This window comes from Leucopleurus acutus (assembly GCF_964270905.1).
Source record: "Leucopleurus acutus genome assembly, chromosome: 4".
In the NCBI taxonomy this organism is placed as follows: domain Eukaryota; kingdom Metazoa; phylum Chordata; class Mammalia; order Artiodactyla; family Delphinidae; genus Leucopleurus; species Leucopleurus acutus.
The window spans coordinates 112,951,204-112,975,963 of NC_139146.1; the positions used below are offsets into that span (position 1 = coordinate 112,951,204).

At 41.1% G+C, this 24,760-nt stretch overlaps 1 protein-coding gene across 1 annotated transcript in view; it reads left to right on the forward strand.

The window, feature by feature from the left end:
- The window catches only part of FRAS1 (Fraser extracellular matrix complex subunit 1), a gene marked incomplete at its 3' end in the record, with an annotated part of 462,769 nt that overhangs the window by 187,188 nt on the left and 250,821 nt on the right, over positions 1 to 24,760 (forward strand). Inside the window, exons 5-9 of the mRNA XM_082837588.1 lie at positions 11,364 to 11,523; positions 13,257 to 13,390; positions 21,552 to 21,635; positions 23,314 to 23,415; positions 23,715 to 23,906. Coding sequence (XP_082693714.1) covers positions 11,364 to 11,523; positions 13,257 to 13,390; positions 21,552 to 21,635; positions 23,314 to 23,415; positions 23,715 to 23,906 — 672 coding nt within the window. The remainder of the gene's footprint in view (positions 1 to 11,363; positions 11,524 to 13,256; positions 13,391 to 21,551; positions 21,636 to 23,313; positions 23,416 to 23,714; positions 23,907 to 24,760) is intronic.

Consider the following 24,760-nt stretch of genomic DNA (forward strand, 5'->3'; position numbering starts at 1 on the left):
GAAGGGCAGATTGGTGACGGAATTAATGCCAGTTCATAATGGTTGGAACAGGTGCGTGGTTCAAGGTCAAAAACCTCAAACTGAATCTTTCAAGTGAAAGAGCCCTAGGATCCAAAATGAGGCCAGGATCTGGGGGAACAACAGACATCTCAAATAAGAGGTGGTTCCAGGGACATGAGACGTCAGAGTTCAATGACTCTTTGCATGGCCGCTCTAATGACGCTTGTCATTTGCTTGCTTGTGTTATGTTCATGCACACGTGCAATCTTCTTATCTTGAATTAAGATTTCTGAGAACATTGACAGTATTTTGTCTACCTTCATAGTGAGCCTCCTTGCCTCCCGCCTAACCTGGTGAACTTTTCCCAGAGTAGGTGCTCAATAAACATCACGACTCAAACAATGAGTAAATCCCTTCTCCAGCTTATCCATGTCCTTGTCCCAAGGGCATGTTGGTCTTAGACCAACTAACCTGTGTGGCGGGCAGTTCAGGGACCACAGATCTGCTGATGGGTTAATTAGAAATCCGCTTGGTCTCCTACTTTTTCTGGAAGAGTTTAGAAAGTCCTTCTTCTCCCTGCCTCCCTTGCAATTCACCCCTTTGGCTCTGACACAGTCCATGGGAAGCTATAAACTGGGTAAGATCATGCCCATGCCTTGTTTTCCCATATGCAACTTTCAGAATGTACTCCCCTGAGAGTGTATAATTATATTTCTGGTACTTGATGTAACTGAGAAAATGGCTGAATTTCAGGAATTGTAGGGTTTTTTTTTTCTTTTTTTTTTGCGGTACGTGGACCTCTCACTGCTGTGGCCTCTCCTGTTGCAGAGCACAGGCTCCGGACGCGCAGGCTCAGCGGCCATGGCTCACGGGCCCAGCCGCTCTGCAGCATGTGGGATCTTCCCGGACCGGGGCACAAACCCGGGTCCCCTGCATCGGCAGGCGGACCCCCAACCACTGCGCCACCAGGGAAGCCAGGAATTGTAGTTTGAAGGGAAGAAACTCTCTAGTGGTCTACTTCTTCAAATAGAAACAGAAGAATGATTTTTTTTTTAAGTTGAGACAAAATCCTCGAATTTGAGTCTTAATAAAGTGAAACCGATCATGTTTCTTGTCTTCCTGTTCTTCTTTCCTCTCTTTCTTCACCTTTTTAGATTCTTGCCAAATTTTTCTTAATATTATTCATTTCCTTGAGTGGGTTAAATGCTTGTCTGGGTTGGATCTGAATCTCCCCTTGTCCCTTGCATCACTAGGTTTTTTCCTGAATGTTGGAGCCTTTTCTGTTTTGCACCCTTGGCTTGCTTGGGAAGCAGTTTCCAGAGCACCTTCCTCTCCTGCCGAACAGTGGTAATCCTCTCTCCTTAGCCTCTGGCTTGCATCCCGTAGGACGAGTTATGGAGACTCTGTCCCGGTAGTTATGAAATAGTCTGGTGCTTTAAGAGCTCTGGAATGGTGAAGTGGAAGCTTTCCCCTAAAAGAGAGATTTAGAAGAGGCTTTAGGATAGAGCAAGTGTGGTGGGAGGGGCATCTGTTAAAGTGATGCTGTCCCCAGAGAATAAAGTTGAAGAGAAGGAAAGTCAAAGGTGGGTTGAGCTCAGGACGGCATGGAGAGGCCACCTTTAATGAAACAGCCTCGCCTCATGAGGGGACCTCTTTTGCTGGCATTGTGGGCAGCACCTTGTATAGCTGACGTTCCAGCAAGTCAAGTCCCCACATCTTCTCTGGAGTGAGGAAAACACCTGAGCCTTTTGGCTGACCAGGTTATGTAAGTTTCGCGTGGGCTTATTACAGCCAGCATTTGGGTGACTATTTCATCCATGACCTCCCAAAGCTATCCTTTCAAATTAGCTTTTGGATCTCTGCCCAGCCTTGCCAACCAGTTAGGGAGACAAGCCTGAAATACGTTTTCCTAAAGAGTGTTGGAATGCGTTTTCCCTGTTCTTTTCCCCACAAATTAGCCTGTGAAAGGGAGGCGAAAGGACCTTTAACCCCTTTCTTTTCCTCTTTACTAACTTAATCTCAGCACCAGATAATGTCATGTCTTAGAAGATGGTGCTTGGAGATTCACTGAAAAAGAAAGTGGCAGGTGGTAGTGCCCTAGTGCCCGCGTCCGATCGAATACAGGAGTGTGGAGGGAGAGGTCTGCTTGCTTTGCCTGTCTGTGAGGCTGAAAGGAGAATTAATTTATGCATGTGGGACAAGAACTGAATACTGAATTCTGCAGCCTTGTTCTCGTCAAAGTAGAGGATGTAATTACAATATGCATGGAACATCCCCAGGTTTTTAGTATTCTGGATCTATAACATCATAACAGGAACAAATTATAGGAAGAAAAATTATTTTTTTGTTCTGTCATTAAGCCAGGCAAATACTTTATGAGCTTATCTTTCCTTTGGACAGCCAAGCCGACTTTTTATTTGGCTATGCAGAAGAATATATATAAGATATGGTCTGCAGAATGTGCTTTCGGCCAGTGTCAAAGTCACAGGTTTTCAAAGGTATTAATGGTATTAAGATGGCACAGCTACAGCACAGGTCTTGTGGGAGCATTGTTTTGTGTATGTATTATTTCTTGATTTTACAGAGCTTTCTTTGCTTGTTACAGTGCTCATAAAAAATACAGCTTTTGTAAATGAGTATAGAAAACACTGTGAAATTAAAAAATATCTACCTGTCATCTATCTATCTATCTATCTATCAGCATGTACCAAACCCCTTGATCTCTGGTCTCCCTCTGCTGAGAGAGGTGTCACTGATTTAGGGATAAGAGTAGGAGATGAAAATGAAGGGGACTCACGTGACTTTTCTCTAAGAGAGAGGTGAGAATACTTCCTTTCCATCATTCTGTGCACTTTGGGTCACTGTCTGGGCTTCTGTGGCTTTGACATCTAGAGTGGAGTCTCCCTGATGAATGTTCTTTGTTATTCCCATAATTCTCAAGCTTATTGTGAAGGGAGAATCCCTTGCTTAATTTTATGTCTCTTGAGTCAGATAATAGATTCACATCATTAGAGAGCTTGAAGGTACCGAAGAGATTAGTTAATACAGCCCTCTCATTTTACAGTTGAGAAAACTTTGGTGATTGACAAGTTATTATAGTTAATTTTTGTGGCCTCATCTGAGAGTTGGTATGATTGCAAATGTTTAAGAAATGACAGTTAGTGTTTCTCAGTAGTGACAAAAACAAGCTCTTGTTTTAATGAAATGTCTAGATGTTTAGAAGCAATCTCCTAACTTTTAATAAAGACATTCACTTCAAGTTGTTTTCTAAGCAGCTTTCAAATTTTATTTTATTTAAGATATGCAAATGATTCATTAGATATTTTAAACAGTACTTTGCTCTCTGATGACTAAAGTGAATATTTGTTTATTGGTGAAAATTTGGAAAATAGAAAAGTATTCAAGCAGAAAAAAATCCACTAGTAATCTCCAAGCTATGAAAACCACTATTGCTTCCTCAGGTTTTTTTTTGTTGTGGGGGGCAACTGGCAGTGAATATGGGTGGATGGATAGATAGATAGATAGATAGATGGAGAAATATGTTTTTACATAATTGTAATTATACTATGTATACAGTTTATATCTTGCTTTTTTATAAAACATTATGTTGTAAATAGTTCCCCAGCATACTCTTGGAGAACATGATTTCCTATTATTAGGTGCTTGGGTAGCTTCCAATATTCACGAAAACATTTCCAATTTCACTATGAAGAACAATGAGATGGAATTCCTTGTATTGAAACTTTTTGGTGTGTCATTGATCATTTTCTCCAGATAACTTCTTAAACGTGAAATTAGTAGGTCAAAGCATCTAAAGATTTTGAGTATTGAAGCTGTGACATCTGTGGTCATTAAAATTCAATTTTAAGTTGTCTATGTCTAATGATAAACCCAGTGGGACTATCATGGATAGTATAGCTTCTTTTTGGGTCTGATTACCTAGGGTAGGCCCCGCCTGGCTGAGTTGTTCCAGGTGCTATCATGAGAGAAGGCTCTGTGTAGAATTCCACTCCATTGCAGCTTCACTAGCAATAGCTGAATTTTAAACACTTTCCTTATCTGATATTAAAAGATATTATCAAATTTTATTTTAAATAATATTTCTTTGCAGTTAATAAAGTTGAATATTCCATAAGCTTGTTGCTATTTTTTTCCATTGGGATTTTTTTTTCTTTTTCTTTAAATTGAGTTATAGTTGACTTACAATATAATATTAGTTTCAGGTACACAGCATAGTGATTCAATATTTTTATACATCATGACATGATCACCACTATGAGTCTAGCTACCATCTGTTATCATACAAAGTTATTACAATATTACTGACTATAGTCTCCATGCTGTACATTACGTCCCCATGAGTTATTTATTTTATAACTGGAAGTTTGTACCTCTTAGTCCCCTTCACCTATTTCACCCCCACATATCCCCTCTGCTCTGATAACCACCTGCTTGTTCTCTGTATCTGAGCCTGTTTTCGTTTGGTTTTGTTTATTCTTTTGTTTTGTTTTTTAGATTCCATATATAAGTGAAGTCACACAATATTTGTCTTTCTCTGTCAGACTTATTTCACTAAGCATAATATCCTCTAGGTCCATCCATGTTTTTGCAAATGGCAAAATTTCATTTTTTATGGCTGAGTAATATTCCTTTGTGTGTGTGTGTGTGTGTGTGTGTGTGTGTGTGTGTGTGACATCTTCTTTATCCATTCATCTCTTGATGGACACTAGGTTGCTTCCATATCTTGGCTATTACAAATAATGTTCCAGTGAACATTGGGGTGCATATATCTTTTTGAATTAGTGTTTTTGTTTTCTTCAGATAAATACCCAGAAGTGGAATTACTAGATCATATGGTAGTTCTATTTTTAATTTTTCCTCAAAAATTAAATCTGCATACTGTTTTCCAAGTGACTATATCAATTTACATTCCCACCAACATTACATGTGGGTTCCCTTTTCTTTACATCCTTGCCAATACTTATTATTTCTTGTCTTTTTGATAATAGCCATTCTGACAGGTATGAGGTGATATCTCACTGTGGTTTTGATTTGTATTTCCCTGATAACTAGTGGTGACTAGTGATGTTGAACATCTTTTCGTGGTCCTGTTGGCCATCTTTATGTCATCTTTGGAAAAATGAATATTCATGTCCTCTGCCCATTTTTTAATTGGACTTTTTTTTTATTGAGTTGTATGTGTTCTTTTTATATTTTGGATATTAACCCCTTACAGATGTATCATTTGCAAATATTTTGTCCCATTCAGTGGGCTGCCTTTTCATTTTGTGGAGGTTTCCTTCACTCTGCAAAAGCTTTTTAGTTTGATGTAGCCCCATTTGTTTATTTTTGCTTTTGTTTCCTTGCCTGAGGAGACAGAACAAAAAAAATATTGCTAAGACCCATGTCAAAGAGCGCACAACCTATGTTTTCTTCTAGGAGTTTTATGATTTCAGGTCTTATATTTAAGTCTCTAATCCATTTTGAGTTTATTTTTGTATATGGTATAAGAAAATGGTATAGGTTCATTCTTTTACATGTAACTGTCGAGTTTTTCCAGCATCACTTATTGAAGAGGTCATCCTTTCTCTATTGTATATTCTTGCCTTCTTTGTTGTAGATTAATTGACCACGAGTGGTGACCTTATTTCTGGGCTCTCTATTCTGTTCCACTGACCTATGTGTCTGTTTTGTTTTTTTTTTGTGGTACGCGGGCCTCTCACTGTTATAGCCTCTCCCGTTGCGGAGCACAGGCTCCGGACGCGCAGGCTCAGCGGCCATGGCTCATGGGCCCAGCTGCTCCGCGGCATGTGGGATCTTCCCAGACTGGGGCACGAACCTGTGTCCCCTGCATCGGCAGGCGGACTCTTAACCGCTGCGCCACCAGGGAAGCCCCTATGTGTCTGTTTTTATGCCAGCCCCATACTGTTTTGATTACTGTAACTTTGTAGTATAGTTTGAAATCAGGGAGTGTGATTCTGCCAGCTTTGTTCTTCTTACTCAATTTGGCTTCAGCTATTTGGAGTCTTTTGTGGTTCCACAAATTTTAGAACTATTTGTTACAGTTCTGTGAGAAATACCGTGAGTATTTTGATAGAGATTGAGTTGAATCTGTAGATTACTTTGGGTAATATGAACATTCTAACAATATTAATTCTTCCATAGCATGAGCACAGCATACCTTTCCATTTCTCTTTCAATTTTTTTCATTGATGTCTTTTAGTTTTTAGAGTACAGGACATTCACTTCCTTAGTTAAATTTATTCCTAGGTATTTTATTCTTTTTGATGCAATTGTAAATTGGATTGTTTTCTTTATTATTATGTAATGACCACATGTATTTTTTTTTTATTATAGTCTTTGTTTTAAAGTCTGTTTTGTTTGATCAGAGTAGTGTTACTCCAGCTTTCTTTTCATTTCCATTTGCATGGAATATCTTTTTCTATTCTTTCCCTTTCAGGTTATGTGTGTTTTTAGATCTGAAGTGAGTCTCTTGAATGCAGCATATAAATGGGTCTTTTTTTTTTAATCTATTCACTCTATATCTTTTGATTGAAGCATTTATTCCATTTACATTTAAAGTGATTATTGGTAAGTATGTACTTGTTGCTGTTTAGTTAGTTGTTTTCTGGTTATTTTGGGTACTTCTTTGTTCCTTTCTTCTTCTTTTAGTCTCTTCCCTTGTAGTTTGATTATTTTCTTTTTATTTTTTGTGTATCTATTGTAGATTTTTGGTTTGTGGTTACATTAAGGTTCATATATATTGATTGATATATATATGTGTGTGTGTATATATATGTATATAATCTGTTGGTTTTAAGCTGATAGTTCCTTAAGTTTGAACACATTCTAAAAGCACTACATTTTTAGTCCCCTCCACATGTTTTATGTTTTTAATGTCATGTTTTACATCTTTTTACTTTGTATATTCCTTAACCACTAATTGTAGTTTTAGTTGATTTTACAATTTTTGCTTTTCAAATTTTACTTGCTTTTTCAATAGTTGATCCATTACCTTTACTATATATTTTCCTTTACCAGTGAGATTTTTTTTTTGTTCATATATTTTCATATTTCTAGTTATGACCTTTTCTTCTCTGCTTAAAGAAGACCCTTTAACACTTCTTGTAAGGTCAGTTTAGTGGTGATGAAATCTTAGTTTTTGCTTGTCTGGGAAGCTCTTTATCTTGCCTTCAATTCCGAATGATAGCCTTACTGGGCAGAGTATTCTTGGTTATAAGTTTTTTTTCCTTTCAGCACTTTAAATATATCATTCTACTCCCTTATGGCCTGCAAAGTTTCTGCTGAAAAATCAGTTGATAGCCTTATGGGATTTCCCTTGAATATTATGCATAATATTCCTCTTGCTGCCTTTGAAATTCTCCCTTTGTCTTTTGCCTTATTAATCATGATGTGTCTTGGTGTGGATCTCTTTGGGTTCATCTTCTTTGGGACTATTTCCTTCCCCATGTTAGGGATGTTTACAGCCATTATTTCTTCAAATAAGTTTTCTGCCCCTTTCTTTCTCTCTCCTCCTTCTGAGATCCTGATAATGCAAATGTTTGTATGCTTGATGTTGTCTCAGAGGTTCCTTAAACTATCCTCATTTTTAAAAATTCTTTTTTTTTCTTTGTGCTGTAATGATTGGGTGATTTCCATTAGTCTGTCTTCCATGTTGCTTATATATTCTTCTGTAACATCTAATCTGCTCTTGATTCCCTCCAGCATATTTTTCCTTTTAATTATTGTATTCTTCAGTTCTGATTGCTTCTTTTTTTATATTTTCTATCTCTTTGTTGAAGTTTTCCCTGTGTTCTACCATTCTTCTCCTAATTTCTATAAGCATCTTTATAACCATTGCTTTGAATTCTTTATTAGGTAAATTAGTTATCTTTTTTTCATTGGAGTTGTTTTTCCTGGGTTTGCTTCTGTGAATTAGGTGAAACAGTTATCTCTCCTGGTCTTAAAGGTGTGGCCTTGTGTAGAATTCTTCCTATGTAGATTTTGTGTGCCAGGTGGCCTTGGCAGTTGTGGCTGGAGCAGGATGGCAGGGGTGTGTTTTAGGGTATGTCAGTCAGGGCTGGGGCCTCCCTGGCAAGATGCCTGGAACTGAAGTGGACACTGGCCAAGGCTTTCCTGAGCTGGATTGGGGTTGCTACCTTGGTGGCATGGCTAGAGGTGGAGTGGGCACAGGCTGGAAGGTGTGCTGGGGCCACCTTTGCAGGCCAGCTAGAGGGCCAAGTTCTTTACAAACCACTGCCTCTGTGCTGGGACTCAGAGAGAGTGAGTTTGTGCATAAGCCCTTTAAGAGGGGAGTCTTGGTTTCCTATAGCTCTCTGGCTTCCCCCAATGTAAGTCCCACAGGTTTTCAAATCCGGTTACGGGGTCTCATCTTCCTGGTGCAGGTCTCAGGGCTGTGGTGCCCAATGTGGGGCTGGAACTCCTTACTTCTTAGGGAGGTCCTCTAAGTTTGTGATATTCATTCGGCTTTTGAGTTTCCTGCCAGGGGTATGGGTCACCTCCTACCCATCTCAATGAGGTTTTTTTTTTTTATATCCTTAATTATAGAAGAGCTGTTCTGCAAGTCTGCAGGTTGTTCTTAGAGAGAGTTGTTCTATATGTAGTTGTAATTTTGGTTCATCCATGGGAGGAGGTGAGCTCAGAATCTTCCTACTCTACCATCTTGATCTTGCCTCCAGTCTTTTCTTATTGCTTGTAAATGATTTTATATAGTAGAGTATAATTCTAATTAATATAATTCGCAGTTTTTAAAAGTCAGTTTGTCATTTGCCTTTAAAATTATTTTTATAATGTATATTTGACAGACTTTTAAAATTTTAACTCATCAGAACCTATTAATTTTTCTCTTACAATTTCTTCCTTTGCTTTTATGCTTAGACCTTCAAAGCATAAAGGTCCATTGCCTGCTATCTTTTATTAGCCAATAGTTTATTAGCAAGTTGTGGACTTGCCCATGTATATGCTACACTAAATTTGAAATTTTATATTTAATTATAGAAGAAGTAAAAATTGATAGGAGAGGCCTTGGCCTTGGCATCCAAGTCTGTTGCCGTGATCACAGTCAGCACATAGGTGTGAAAAGGAGTAGGAAGACCATGGACTCATGCAGTGGAGAGAAGGGAGAGGATTGAGCACCTCCTACCTGCCACTCCCCTTGCTGGCTCTTTCACAACTGCCTCGTTTAACCTTTACAATAACCAAGTGCACAAGATATCGTCCTACCATTTAAGTTTTCTAGACCAGGAAGCTGAAATCTAGAAAGATGACATCACACTCATAGTCCCCAAGTCAGGGAGGGCTGAGCTTGGATCTGAGAACATGCATGCATCCAAGGAAATCCGTGGTTCATCCAACTCAGTGCATTCCTTGCGTTTCTGCCCTCTCGTACTCCCAGTAAGTCCACCTAAAGAAAGTAATTTTCAGGATGGTAAGGTGAGGACTTGGTTCCCAAATAACTGGATGACTGTGACTACCTATTACTATTATTGTTACAATAATAGCACAGGTTATTAGTAATTCCAAAACGTCGGCCTTGGCATGCTTGCAACCGGCAGCGATTTGCAGAAGAAAGGGGCAGTGACTTAAGTAAGACAGAGTCCTTTTGTGTTTGAGAGAGGTGATTAATTATTCTGGATGCTGGCTTGAGGAGAAGTAAGAGGATGTTTATTTTCTATGCTTCTCAGTGATACACTTGAAATCCCCAGATTATATTTAGATGACAGCACTGAGTGTGTGTGACGTTTTTAATAGAAGTCTATATATGATTTGTGCTGAATCAGGTATCACCATATGCTACGTTTAATAGAGGCAAAGGAATACGATATTTAAGAAAATGTTATAAGAGGAAAACTTTATGGATTAAGCTCATTCTTTTTTTTTTTTTTTTTTTTTTTTTTGCTGTACGCGGGCCTCTCACTGCTGTGGCCTCTCCCGTCGCGGAGCACAGGCTCCAAACGCGCAGGCTCAGCGGCCACGGCTCACAGGCCAAGCCGCTTCGCGGCACGTGGGATCCTCCCGGACCGGGGCACAAACCCGTGTCCCCTGCATTGGCAGGCGGACTCTCAACCACTGCGCCACCAGGGAAACCCTAAGCTCATTTTTTTTTTCATACATTTTTTAAAAGGCCACCACCATTCCACTCTGCCATTGAGAACATAACGTATTTTGACAGCTACTTCCCCAAGCAATCAACATACTTGTAGCTTTTTACATTCAGGGTTTACCCCTGCCCTCACTCTGCATCACATCTGAGAGTGGCCCATTTAGATACTCTTGGTGCTTAGTAAATCATATAACTCAAAACATAGATCTGTTAGATCACCGATACGGTGCCAGCTTTGGGAATGTCATATCCCAGCCTAAAGTGGGCTAGGGACATTCTGTGTGTGTAGATGGACACCCTCGCCAGGAATGAGTTTGCTCTACAATTTGGACCAGTTGCCTCCTGCTGTCTATGACAGGTTCCCTGGGACCATAAGATCACTGGAACGGGAGACAGAGAAAGAGGGGTGGGGGAAGGGAGAGAGAGAGAGAGAGAACACAAATATGGGAACTCATCAGGGTAAAAAGTAAAGGCCAAAAAAAAAAAAAAAAGAAGCATAATACAGAGTGGGAGCTATATTGAAAATAATATAACTATTATAAAGAATTCAGTAGATATACATGTATGTGTGCGTATTTTACTTTGGTCTGCATAGAATTTTTTAAATGATGGGATTGGGGTCATTTTTATTTTATTTTTGTGCTTCTCTGAAATTTTCAAATGTAAAATTTTAGGGATAAAAAAGGAAAATACAACTCAATTTTAAAATTGGTCTCTGCACAGACCTACTGGAGAACGGACTTGAGGATATGGGGAGGGGGAAGGGTGATCTGTGACAAAGTGAGAGAGAGGCATGGACATATATACACTAACAAACGTAAGGTAGAAAGCTAGTGGGAAGCAGCCGCATAGCACAGGGATATCAGCTCCGTGCTTTGTGACCGCCTGGAGGGGTGGGATAGGGAGGGTGAGAGGGAGGGAGACGCAAGAGGGAAGAGATATGGGAACATATGTATATGTATAACTGATTCACTTTGTTATAAAGCAGAAACTAACACACCATTGTAAAGCAATTATACCCCAATAAAGATGTTAAAAAAATAAATTAAAAAAAAAAATTGGTCTCTGACTTGGAATATTGCAAACCCTGGCCTCAGCCTTGCAAGCCTAGAGCCTTCTTCCATCTCTCCTGAGCTCCATCCTTCATTTGTTTAAGAGAAGGCTTGTTTCTGTTTGGTCAGATGAAAGCCTATATTCTGACAATAATTTTCTTGTCTTTTTTTTTTCCCCTAACGCACAGCATGGGACAGAGTGGGCCTCCTCCCCATGCAGTGTGTGCTCTTGCACTCATGGGGAAGTCCGATGCACCTCCCGACCGTGCCCACCACTCTTGTGTGGACACCAGGAGCTGGAATTCGTCCCTGAAGGAAGCTGCTGCCCAGTCTGTGTGGGCCCCGGGAGTGAGTATGAGCTTGTAGAGAGAGACCCTCTTTGCCTTTGAGGTTTACCTGGTGACATCCCAACTCTTCTCTTTCTTGCTCAGTGTGGTACAAAGATCCGTAACCCCATTCCTTATTGGAACGGAGATGTAGCCTTGCACGTGGCAGAAGCAATGTTGCAGAGACTGAGCTCCATTCCAAACTTGAGATTCTGAGACTCTCTGATGTATTATTTTGCCTTGGCCAGATGCAATCCCTCTGTGTTCATAGCTCCTAAGAAGGAAAGGGAGGAAGGACAAGACCCTTTGCTGTGGTTGCATAAGGCCAAGGTATTAATAGTTCCTCCTGCCTCTCGGTGGAGAGAAGAACGAACAAATCACTTCTCCATCATGTAGTAACACTGCCACTAATTCTGCTGGCTGGTCTTTCAGTTGACATAACATCTTTCTCCACAACACACCAAGTAGGAAGCAGGTATTTCCTTTGTCTTCATGGCCTCTTCGCTGTGGAGATTATGCCTGCCTGCAAACCAAGGCATGGCTCAGCAAGCCAGGGGCATGCTTCCAGGCCCTCTCCTTAGAATCCATGCTTGGACCACGTACCGTTTTATTACATTTTAGGGATATATGTCCCTTTCCATTTTTATAATTAAGTAGTGTTTACTTCACGGTAAATATGAATTATTGTCATTTCTGTATTATATTCTCTCCTGGAGTATAATAGCTAAAATTACTCTTTTTAACTAGCACCTGGAAGCTACACTCTATCCTTGCCTTTTCCTTTTAAAAAGACCTCTGGTTTCTTTCTGATCCCCAGTTATTCTATTCCTGGTGACTGTTTACCCTGGAGAACCCTTCTGGGGATTCAAAAGTATGGTTAGGAAAGGATGAAAGTAGAATGCATTCCTCATGCATTTCAGATGTCATCCACCAGAAAAGGACGGGCAGCTGCTTTGGGCCAAATAACCCTACAAGTAAAAATACTCCAACAACAGAGTTTAGGGATAGGGTAGAGAGTGGGCTGTCTGGGTTTGTGGGCTTCTTTCTTACATTTTAGGGTGCTTTCCTGTTGGCTGTCCATGAGAAAGATCTATTGGGAGCATTTTGCCTGGAGAGATTAGAGGATCAGCCAGCACCAACTCCATACTTTACTGAGTGCATAATAAAAATGCAGGGCCCATTGTTCAAAAAGCAGGGGGAAAAAGCTTTTATTTTCTTCCATGGCTTTTGCAACCTGTCCTGTTTTTAATTTATTATTCATGTCACACTCCCTAAGGCACGGAGATATTTGCTGGGTGGGTAAGACCCCCCCCCCACAGGTGTCCCGAGTCCCCCCGCTGCTTGGTGCTTAGGGTACATGCACTCCCCAGCCACCCACACCCAGGTCCCTGCTATGATTGGAGGGTGGCAGCTTTCACTGGGCATGGATTTGGGGTCAGGCTCCTGAGAACCCAGAAGGCAAGGAGGCAGCGGGGAGGTAGGGCCATGCATGAGTGAGACCCCAAACCCCTAGCACATGCTACCTGTCGCACATGCTACCTGTCGCACCAGACTTCACTTATGAAACTCAGAGAGAAACTTAAGAACTCCATACAGTGACTGCAGAGCAATACCCCAAGCACGGGGCTCCGTTGTTTGCACTGCGCCCCTGAGCACAGGGCCCTGTGTGACTGCACTGGCCACACACGCATGCAGTCAGCTCTGGGATCAGCAAGTGCAATCCCCCCAGTAATCCTTATTGCTCTGACCTTCCAGAACCCTGTTCCTACGAAGGCCGTGTGTTTCAGGATGGGGAGGACTGGCCATTGAGTCAGTGCGCCAAGTGTGTGTGTAGAAACGGGGTCGCCCAGTGCTTCGCAGCTCAGTGTCATCCTCTGTTTTGTAACCAGGTAAGGAAGACAGCCTCAGAGTGGATCCTTCACAGGCTGTTAACTTCACTGTTCAGGAACTTGGAGTCTCTTCTGAGATTTTGTCAGGCAGACCTCGGAAGTACTGAGAACAAGAAGCAAAGGCGGTTTTATTTTCCTTATACTTTTAGAGACCACCCCTGAGAGATTTCTTTTACCCTTAGATGCTACAGATAGGTCTAATTACCAGCCATTTAGGCTAATTGTTACATAACGAAACTGAGCCTTCAGGGTACACATAAAGAAGCCCGCCAAACTCTAGTTGCAGATGTTCCAAAAATGTGAAGCTGAACATCTGGAAAATTCAGTAAGATGATCAGGGTTGTTATTGTTTTTCAATGCATAGGTATAGTCTGCTTTTTAAAGACGTATGCATGTCTTTGAACCTGATTATCCAGATGTGACTTATTTAATTTTTATTAGATAATGATTCAAATTATGAAAGGATTTTCTCCAGGGAGGTTTAAAATAGGGGGACCTTGTTCTTCATTTAAAGCTGATCTGATTTTCACAACATTAGGCTCTTCACACAGATTTACAATAGAAAATCAATTGCAAATAAATTTGGTGTACGTGGTATTTTATAGTTTTTTCTTCTTCCAGTAGCTCCTATGGATGTTTCTTAGCGGTTGACAGATAACCATGAAAGGAGTTTGCCTCCAGTTGAAAAATAGCTCATTTTTCGATCTAAGAAAAAGCTGGAAGCCAACATTCAGTTGATACAGAGCAGTACTTTGTGTCAGATAAAACAAAATCAATAACATGGCATACTGTGACAATTGGGCAATATTTTTAAAGGCAGACAAAAGGCAATTAGGCAAGAAATGCTAAATGCCAAATAAAGGGAAAATGTATCAATTTAAAGACTAGATTGTATTACCCACACTACAGGAACTACTGCACACATGTCACACCTCTCAATTCATCACAAAGTCTTGTCCTAGCTTTCAGATTACAAATGAGTTTCTTGGTAGAGTTGCATAATATCTTACATTCAGAAGATATTGTAGTGTTGGGGCATTTTGATTCACACGTTCCAGGCTTTAGTCCCCTTGTGTAAGAAGGTTAATTAAGCAGTTTGCCACCATTACAATAAGGGAGGTGGGAGGATGGATAGAGGAAACACTCCATTGTGAATCTTCTGCTTTAAGTCTTTAAAAACTTAACCCTGAGTGCATATCAGAGGTTAGCTTGTAATAATTGAAAGTACTGGTTCCCATTCTAAAAAAACGTTAAAGATAAATTCTGGCTTCAAACAGGACTCACTTATAGTTTGCATTGTTTAACTTAAAAAGATGAAATTTGTTGCTATACTTTAGAGCTAATTGCTATGCAAGCATTCTGAAATCTTGGAAATAGATTGATCTTAATCACTCTTGCATCAAGTCTATAGTTTTGCCTTGACATTAAAAAATACCCAACTGGGCTTCCCTGGTGGCGCAGTGGTTGAGAGTCCGCCTGCCGATGCAGGGGACGCGGGTTCGTGCCCCGGTCCAGGAAGATCCCACATGCCGCGGAGTGGCTGGGAGAGGCCACAACAGTGAAGGGCCCGCGTACCGCAAAAAAAAAAAAAAAAAAAAAAAAAAAAAAACCCAACTGTCAGACTATTTAAACCATTTTTCTTGATTTAATATCACTATTAACCATTGGGTGTTCTGATGATATAAAGAGGTGCTGTAGAATTAGCACCTTTGTTGGAAACATTCTCACCGCCACCATCTGCCCATCACCATCCCCACACTGGGGGCATATATTATGTGCTAATCATTAATTTTAAGAGCTTTTAATTTGCGTAACAACACTGTGAAGTAGGAACTATTATTATCATCCCATGTTATAGTAGATAAAACTGAGATACAAAGTTTAAATAATTTGCTCAAGGTACCACAGTTATGAACTGTCATTGCTTCTAACCTAGGCAGTTATACATGACAACCTCAACAGACCACACCTGACATATTTTTAACCATTACACTGTATCGCCTCCCAAAATGATGAGTTACATATCATTTATGTATAATAATAATCACAAAACAATAGTTGCTCACATCATTGAGCATGATTGCAAGCCTTTTATATGTGTTAACTCATTCATTTTTTAAAACTCATTCATTTCAAAAAAAACACAAGCTCATCAGAAGAAATGCATTTCCAGGTGTTGAGCTTTAGAAAAATTTGATTTTTAATATAAAGTGATTTTTTTGTTTGTTTGTTTGTTTTGTTTTGTGGTACGCGGGCCTTTCACTGTTGTGGCCTCTCCCGTTGCGGAGCACAGGCTCCGGACGCGCAGGCTCAGCGGCTATGGCTCACGGGCCCAGCCGCTCCGCGGCATGTGGGATCTTCCTGGACTGGGGCACAAACCCGCACCCTCTGCATCGGCAGGTGGACTCTCAACCACTGCGCCACCAGAGAAGCCCATAAAGTGTTTTTTAAATTGTAAAAGGAATCTGTATTCCTTAAGGAAAGTTTGCAAAAAGCGGAAAAGCAGAGAAGGAAATGATCTTCCATATTTCCACCATTCCAAAAGATCACAATAGAATTTCTTTTGGAATTCATTCCAATTTTTTGGTAGGCAAATGTGGATATATTTGTTTGCATAGTTATAATCAGATGTTAGGAATTAGTGATCATCTCTGACAAAAGGAGAAATTCCTGTGTTCAAATAAGGGGTTGCTCCCTTAGTGTGTGATGTAAATTCATGCTGAAATTGCTTGCCTTCAGCTTCTGTCCAGATGCCTTGTGAACAGAGCCCTAGACCATCCACATTTTTGTAGGCTCATTAAAATGTTCAGTCTGATGAGAGTTCTTCCTGATACTATTATCACCAATTTTTTTAAATACATCTTTATTGGAGTATAATTGCTTCACAGTACCTTGTTAGTTTCTGTTGCACAACAAAGCGAATCAGCCATATGCATACACATGTCCCCACATCCCCTCCATTTTGAGCCTCCCTCCTATCCTCCCTATCCCACCCTTCTAGGTCATCGCAAAGCACAGAGCCCATCTCCCTGTGCTATGCTGCAGCTTCCCACCAGCCAACTATTTTACATTCGGTAGTGTATATATACGTCGATGCTACTCTCACTTTGCCCCAGCTTCGTCCTCCCACCCCATGTCATCAAGTCCATTCTCTATGTCTACCTCTTTATTCCTGCCCTGCAACTAGGTTCATCAGTACCATTTTTTTTTAGATTCCATATATATGTGTTAGCATATGGTATTTGTTTTTCTCTTTCTGACTTACTTCACTCTGTATGACAGACTCTAGGTGCATCCACCTCACTACAAATAACTCAATTTCATTTCTTTTTATGGCTGAGTAATATTCCATTGTATACATGTGCCACGTCTTCTTCATCCATCCATCTGTTGATGGACAGTTAGGTTGGTTCCATGTCCTGGCTATTGTAAATAGTGCTGCAGTGAACATTGTGGTGCATGTCTCTCTTTGAATTATGGTTTTCTCAGTGTATATGCCCAGTACTGGAATTGCTGGGTCATATGGTAGTTCTATTTTTAGTTTTGTAAGGAACCTCCATACTGTTCTCCATAGTGGTGTATCAATTTACATTCCCACCAACAGTGTAGGAGGGTTCCCTTTTCACCACACCCTTTCCAGCATTTATTGTTTCTAGCTTTTTTGATAATGGCCGTTCTGGCTGGCATGAGGTGATACCTCATTGTATTTTTGATTTGCATTTCTCTAATAATTAGTGATGTTGAGCATCTTTTCATGTGCCTCTTGGCCATCTGTATATCTTCCTTGGTGAAATGTCTATTTAGGTCTTCTGCCCATTTTTTGACTGGATTGTTTGTTTTTTTGATATTGAGCTCCATGAGCTGTTTGTATATTTTGGAGATTAATCCTTTGTCTGTTGTTTCATTTGCAAATATTTTCTCCCATCAGTTTTTTTAATACTACAATTTTCCCATTCCCAATATTGGTTAATCTAAGTGAATTGAACTTCATCTTCAGAGTTTTTTAAAAAAGATAAAAATTGGTATGTCTTCTGAGCCACTAAGTGTTTGAGAATTATTTTCTATTTTGCCTACATTCATGAAAGACAATTTGTAGGGGTCTACAATTTAAGGAGATTATAATCTTTTCCCGTATCAACCTGTAAACTCTGTTCCATTAAATCCTGGAATTTAGTGCCATGGAGGAGCCTGAGGTTTTTCTGCTTTCTATTCTGTTACATTCAGTTAGTTTACTCTGTTGAATTCTTGCAGGATGTTTCTTCATCTTTATATTTAAAACATTTTCCCAGGATATTTCCAAGTGAGGTGTCTTTTCACATAGTTTGCCTAGAATACTGTGAAGCCCTTTCAGTCTATATTCCAGGTGTGAAATGTTTTCTTTAGTTACGGCTTTGATTAGTCATGTCTCTTCCAATTATTCTCATTTCTTCAGAAACACCTATGATTCTTAGATTGCTCCCCTGCCTTGGTCACTTCCTCTCTCATCATTTTCACTTTTGTGTCTTTCCTCTGCATTATGGAGAGAGCTTCTTGAGTTTGTGTTTACTGCCTCCAGTATAGATTTTAATTTGATGATTTTCCTTTAATTTTCTTTTAATTCGTCCTTATTTCTCCTATCACTGGTTCATCTTTTTTTAACCCCAATGCTTTTTCTTTCTTTATCGCTTCTTCCTTCTATTTAATAAAGACTGCATTTTCTTCTATCTTACTGAAGTTGCAAAATGGCTTTTAAATCTTTTATTTGAGATCCTGCAGTACTTAGTTTTCAGAAATCTGTTCTTTCTGTGCATCTTCAGAATGTTATTACTTTCTATTGCTCTTTAGAGTTTTTCCCCCAAGTTCTTTTCTTTCTGTTTACTCAGCCTTGGTCAAGAGAAATCTGTCCATACCCAGTGCTTGAAAGCTGCAAGGGTAAGCAGCCTGCCCTTGGCTAATTCCCTTTCTTGGATCCATTGCCAGGTGCTAAGAAAGGTGTGTGTTTCCTCAACCAAGGGTCTGGCAGGTTTTCATGTAGTGTAGCTCTGTTGTACTGAGATCAGATATTTTTCTCTCTCCACTGCCCAACCCTCTTGCATTTTGAATTCATGAAATGTAAAACTGTAATCCCCAATTTCCAAGGGTTCTCGCCATGTTTCTCAGTGACTCTGTACTTTACATTTGGGTGTCTTCTTCCCCACTTTTCATCACTTCCTCCACCTCCCCCAACACACATACTTCCCACTCTTTTTGTTTTGTTTTCCTTTTTTTTTTTTTTTTTTACATTATGGGCTCTGATTAGGTAGAAAGACATCGAGGGAGTTGAAAGGCCAGGATGGCACTCTAATGGCTTCAAACTGCAGTGGCCGCACACTGAGGGGACAAACCCATGTTGTGTTTGATATTGGAAGGCAGAGAGTTGGGAAGAAATGATGGTTCTTATTTCTGTTTGGGTTTATAAAGCAAAGAAAGGCCACAGAAAGTCTTATGGCCAGTGGGACTTCCTCGGCAATGGTAGGAGGTTGGCTGTTCTACTTTTCGGTGGTAGAATTTTCATCTCATTTTTATACCTTCAGAGGTGTTACAGGAGAAGATATTTTGTCAAGAGCTGTGAGCCATAACATACTATAAACTTTGTCTTAAGTATTTTTATTTAAGGAATATGGAAAACCATAATTCAATCAGTTGACCCTCGAGCAACGTGGTTCGAAATATATGGGTCCACTTATATATGGATTTCTTTCAATAGTAAATAGTACAGTACTACACGATCCATGGTTGGTTGAATCCACGGATGCGGAACCACAGACGTGGAGGAACCGTGGATACCTAGGGCTGACTATAAATTATATTCGGATTTTCAGCTGTGTGGAGGTCAGCTCCCCTAACCTCTGCATCGTTCAAGGGTCAACTGTATATCCTTAATGGTGGTCCTACCCGAAATTGTAATGACATTAATCATACGTTATTTTGGCATTGAACTCCTGTGATTACTGAGGGTACCATATTAGACACGGGGTTGGCAAACTTCTTCTGTAAAGAGCCAGAGAGTGAACATTTGCAGCTTTGTGTGCCATATAGTTGGAACAGCTTCTCAACTCTGCCATTATAGCACGAAAACACCCATAGATAATATGTACATGAATGGATGTGGCTGCATTCCAGTCAAAGTTTACGGAGATCGGTGGTGGGCTGGGTTTGGTCATCAGTCCCTAGCGTACTAGCCCCTGGGTAGTCTGTAGGTTTGGAAGGGCAAATCTACAAAGACCAGAATAATAGGATTCAAGTGTATGATAGCCACAAAAATGTACAGCTAAAACGCCTTTCCCGTTTCTCTAACCCACTTTGCTGCTCACCTTCTTCTTACTTGCCTCTCCAGTCCTGCTTATAAAACACCAGCCCAGATGGGGTCTCAATTCTCAGTCAGGAAGTTCTCTCACGTAATGGGATATTTTCTCTTTAAATGCTTTTCCTCCCTGCCCTTTTTGGGCTCTGTTTGTGAAGAAAGGTTTTGTTTCTGTCAATGAAATACATAATTATTGCCAGTGAGAATCGGAAACTTGATTTTCCTGTACCAGCCTCTACACAGGTAGTTATCTGCCACCCATACCTCCCACTCTCCAGTTGACTCTGCCCCTGTCCTTGGGTTTACTCCATGCTGGTTAAGATAGATTCATACGACCTCTATATTTCTGTTCAAGATTTGTGATCATGACATTTGTCCCCTGTTTACTTAACGTTGTAAACGTTCATTGTTTCCTTCCATAAACTTACTGAATACTGAGTATGACATCAGATATACCTTTATTTTTACTTCCTCACTGAAATTTCATTAAACTCAAGAGTTCTGAGGTCAAGAAATGCTCAATGATTTCAACGCATGTCTAATTCTCACATACTCTATTAAACATCAATGGTCATAATATTTTTACAGAATTATAAAGAAATAAGGTAACCTAAAGCAGAGAAAACAGTTGTCATGTGAATTCCAGTGATTCAGGTGTTTGAAATGAATTCCTATTCGATAGGAATGCATTAATCTAGCTGATCATATATAATTGGGTTAAAAAAGCCACTAAAGCATGACTGGAACTTTCCATGAAAAATTAAGGTTACTTGACACCTCCCTACACACATGCCCCAAAGTACACCAGCCTTCTTTCCTTGCCGAGGGAATTCCACAGCAAACCATGATAATAAAATCTCATTCTCTGCTTTTTGTAAGAGAAAGTGCAGCTAACTGTTCAGGAGGTATCTTCTGTATAAGATCTACCACTTCTTAGTCACTGAAACTCGGTTTATTCTAATCCTCCTTCTCTTGGCTTTAATTTGCCTACCTTCCTTCCATTCAAAAGGCTGTGGTGATGTCAAAGTGAGAAGCTGATTCTTTGGCATTAACGAGGAGATTGTTGCTGTGAAAATTCTTAGGGCAGTGGTGACAAAGGGTCTAATATTCTGGGGGTGCAGGTGTTAGAGCTGAAACTGTAGGAATAAGGCGGTAGGGGTTCTTTGGGCATTCAGTGTTTGTCACCCACATTTCTCTGCACTGGCTTATTCCTAGATATCTACGGGCATGACTGATTTTTTTTCATGTTAAGGACCTCCTAATGCGTATATATAAACGTGTGGATTCCCATAAAGATGCAAAAGAATAGTGAGGTAGTTTATCAAGGGAGGGATACCTTCACTTTGAGATTAGCAGTGACTTAGCAGGAGGGTACATGTTCTTAAGTGTTGAATGGTTGGTGCCTGAAGTCCCTCTGCCAACCATTTACTATTACCAGGTCAGCTTTGTGACCTCGGACAAGTCACACAACCTCTCTGATCTTTAATTTTCTTGTTTGTGAAGGCGGGATAAGAGCATCTACTTTACAGGGTCACGTAAAATACTTAAAACAGTGCCTGGCAAACACGAAGTACTATTATTATTGTTATTAGTTGTGCTTTTGTTTGTTCTTAGAAGTGGATGGGACTTGAGGAATGTGCAAACTTCTTAAGAGTCACACTGCCCTGAAAAGTGCTCATTCTTATCAAAGCACCAGGTGACTAATAAATATTAAACGAGAGGAAATTGCTGTTTCTGGAGGCTTGAGGCACATGATTGAGTTGGCTGTGAGTGAAATTTTCCTCCTGTTGTGGATTTTATTAATACTGCCTTTTGATGGACTGTTTTTGGGGTGTCAAGGATGAAACTGTGGTCCGAGTCCCTGGAAAATGTTGTCCACAGTGCTCTTTGCGATCCTGCTCTGCAGCTGGCCGAGTTTACGAGGTAAGCTTTGATGCGCCCCATGTAGGTGTTTTGACATCCATTCTTACACTCTGCCCTTCTAACCACCATACCTCCCCCACCCACATCTGACTCTTTGCCAGGATTAGTAACTCAGTTCATAAACGGCTTTTTTCTTCTCTTCATGGGAAGCCTTTGTGAAAAAATTAAATCGGAGGGGATTAGAAATACAAAAGAATGTGCTGGCAGGCGGTACCTGGTTCATGAACCTTGGTGAACTTACTGTTCACACATCTTGAAGGGAAAAAAGACTGTCATTGGTTACTGTCAGTTTACACTTATGTTGGAGGCTCTGGGAATGTCTGCCTGCTTTGGTTGGCTTTTAGGCACTGATATCCAGAGACAGTGTCCCCCTGCCTTACAGTGGGACCGGGAGCATGGGAGTGGAAGGTGAGAGAGGGAAAAGGGCAAGAAGCTGGGGCGGGGGGGTGGACCCTGAAAACTTGAAAGTACTATTGGGGCAGTCTAGCTAACTACCCAACACATAGTAGGTACTAAATAAAAGTAAGTGCAACAAGTTGAATGAATGAATGTTCTGACTTGGGAGTGCCTAGCTGAGCCAAAAGAAGGTTACATTATTCGAAAGCAAAGAATATATAAAAAATTAACCCATCTGCTTCCCTTGTTTGCCGGTCATTCTAAGGAAAACCAAATAGAAATTGGGATTTTTGACTCTCAGTAGAGAATCTGGAACCAAGTATTAGGGGATGGATGACACAAATTCTAGATGGGTCCCTTGAAGTGTAAATGAAAATAACTAATGGGGAAAGGATTTTTGTATATATTAGATCTGTGCTGTCCAATACAGTAGCCACATATGTGCTAGATTAATTTCTTCTGGAAGAGAGAGCCTCTATACCTGTTATGGTGTCCTTGGCTGCAAGCAACAGAAATGCTCCTCTAAAAGTAGCTAAAATGAAACATTTATTATCTCATATAACAGGAAGCCCAGAGGTGGGACAGTTGCAGGGTTGATCAATCCAGGTCTCAATGACGTTGTCAAGGATTTTCACTCTTCTGATCTTTCCACCCTGCCGTCCTCAGCATGTTGGCATTTGCTTTCTGTCTTGTCACCTCATGCCCCAGTGTGGCTTCCACAGCTTCAGGCAGCTTGTCCTCAACCAATCATGACTAAAGCCTGGTGGAAGAAAGGGATGGGCTTTTCTTCTTTTATGGGGGAGAAGAGTCTTTTCCTCAACCTCTACTGCTCTAGCACACTTCCCCTGAGGTCCCCTCCGTTGGGACTGGGACCAAGTCTGTGCACTGGCTGCAAGGGAAGCTGGGAACGTGAGTGTGTAGCAGTGAGAACTGGGTCTCCCAGCAAAGAAGAGCTAAAGAATGACCATCAAGTAGCCAGCAAACAGGGTCTTCCTATTAATCTTGATGTTCCAGGCCCTCTGTGTGTCTGGCAGAGAGCAGGCCCTCAAGGCATCTGTGGAATGAATATAGTTGGATGCAGACGAATCCCAAGTTCTCTTTGGACATGGATTGACTTTTTTTCTTAGAGCCTCTTGCTGCCTAGATGATATTATTTCTCAGGAGCACATTCGATATGGCTCAATTAAAAACTATGATAAAAAATTGTGTCATGTGCCTTGTGTTTCTACTTGATATATGTGACATTTGATTTTCCACTTTTTCGTTTCTTTTCTTCACTCAGCATGGTGAGCAGTGGAGTGAAAATGCCTGCACCACGTGTATATGTGACCGGGGTGAGGTCAGGTGCCGCAAACAGGCCTGCCCTCTGTTAAGATGCGAAAAGGTATTTGAGAGTGTGTAGCTTGATTTTTGAACCTTTATTCGGGGTCATTTAGGAAATGCATCTCTTAGTCCAGTGTGTCCTTTGAGGGAATCAAAAGTTTTTATGATGCTCGGAAGCAAGAAGGACCTGCTTCCCAAGAAGGAGGGGGAGGGGAAGGGGAACGTGCCTCAGCTGGGTTAGGTGGGGGAAGAAAACAGCACACAGAGTTGGTGTTTTATGTCCTTCTGCCCCATCAGGTCGGATGTTTTCGCGCCCTCCTGACCCCTGCCCTTTCCCTGCCGTTCTCTCTGTTTCCTCAGGGTCAGAGAAGAGCTCAGCGTCATGGGCGATGCTGCGAGGACTGTGTGTCTCCTGCTGGAAGCTGCTCGCATGGGGGGCTTGTGCGGTACCAGGATGAAATATGGAAGGGCTCGGCCTGTGAGTTCTGCACGTGTGACCGTGGCCAAGTGACCTGCCAGACTGGGGAGTGTGCCAAAGTGGAGTGTGCCCAGGTAAGAAACGAAGGCATCTCTGTTTGGACTGTAAGGCTGTCTCCAGCGGGATGGGTGGTCCCTCACCTGTCCCTTCCCTCTCGGCAGCAGAGGGGACGACCAGGTTGTACAATCAATTTCAAGGAGGCTTTTAGCATGAGGCTTCTGTGGTGCAAAGTAAATGCCACTCTTTGTTTAGACTGATTTGGAGCAGCCTCCTGGAGCTTTTAGCTCTCAGTGCATCTGGTCAGATGGGAAGCCCTGAGCCAGAGACATGGACTGGAAGGGATGACATGGGACATTAGCCTATCAGTCAGCACAGCTGGGCCTCACTGCTGGTGGCCGCCCAGCTCGCTCTGGCTGTGAAACAGAGTCCGCAGGTGCTCCGGTGGCCCGGCTTCTGTTGCAGGCCCCGCTGGCAGCGTTTAGCAGAAAGGAGAGCCAACACCTAGAGGCGGCTCCTGTGAATCCATCGGGAAAGAAAATGAAATGTGTTTTTGTCATTGTTTTTGTTTTAAAGAGACAGGGAGGGAGACCTCATAAATAATTAACTCTGTTGACCTCTGTTGACTTCTGCTGTCTGCAGAATTTCTAGAATCTTCTAACAAAGTAGCCTCTGTTTGGACTATAGATGTATACTGTGGGGAGATGGCTTTTTTTCCCCTTTGCACCCGATTTTGATCCGCTGCACAACAAACTGCTTTTAAAGCTGTCTCCTTCTCCCTCGCCACTCCTATCTGCCCCACCAGTTTCCCGCGGGGTTGTGAACTTGAGTCGATGAGGGAAACTTGGACGATCTGAAGCGCTGGGTGTCTGTGAAGGCATTTTTCTTCCTACTCCTCCCTCACGCCTCAGCTCCTCTTAACACGGTTCCT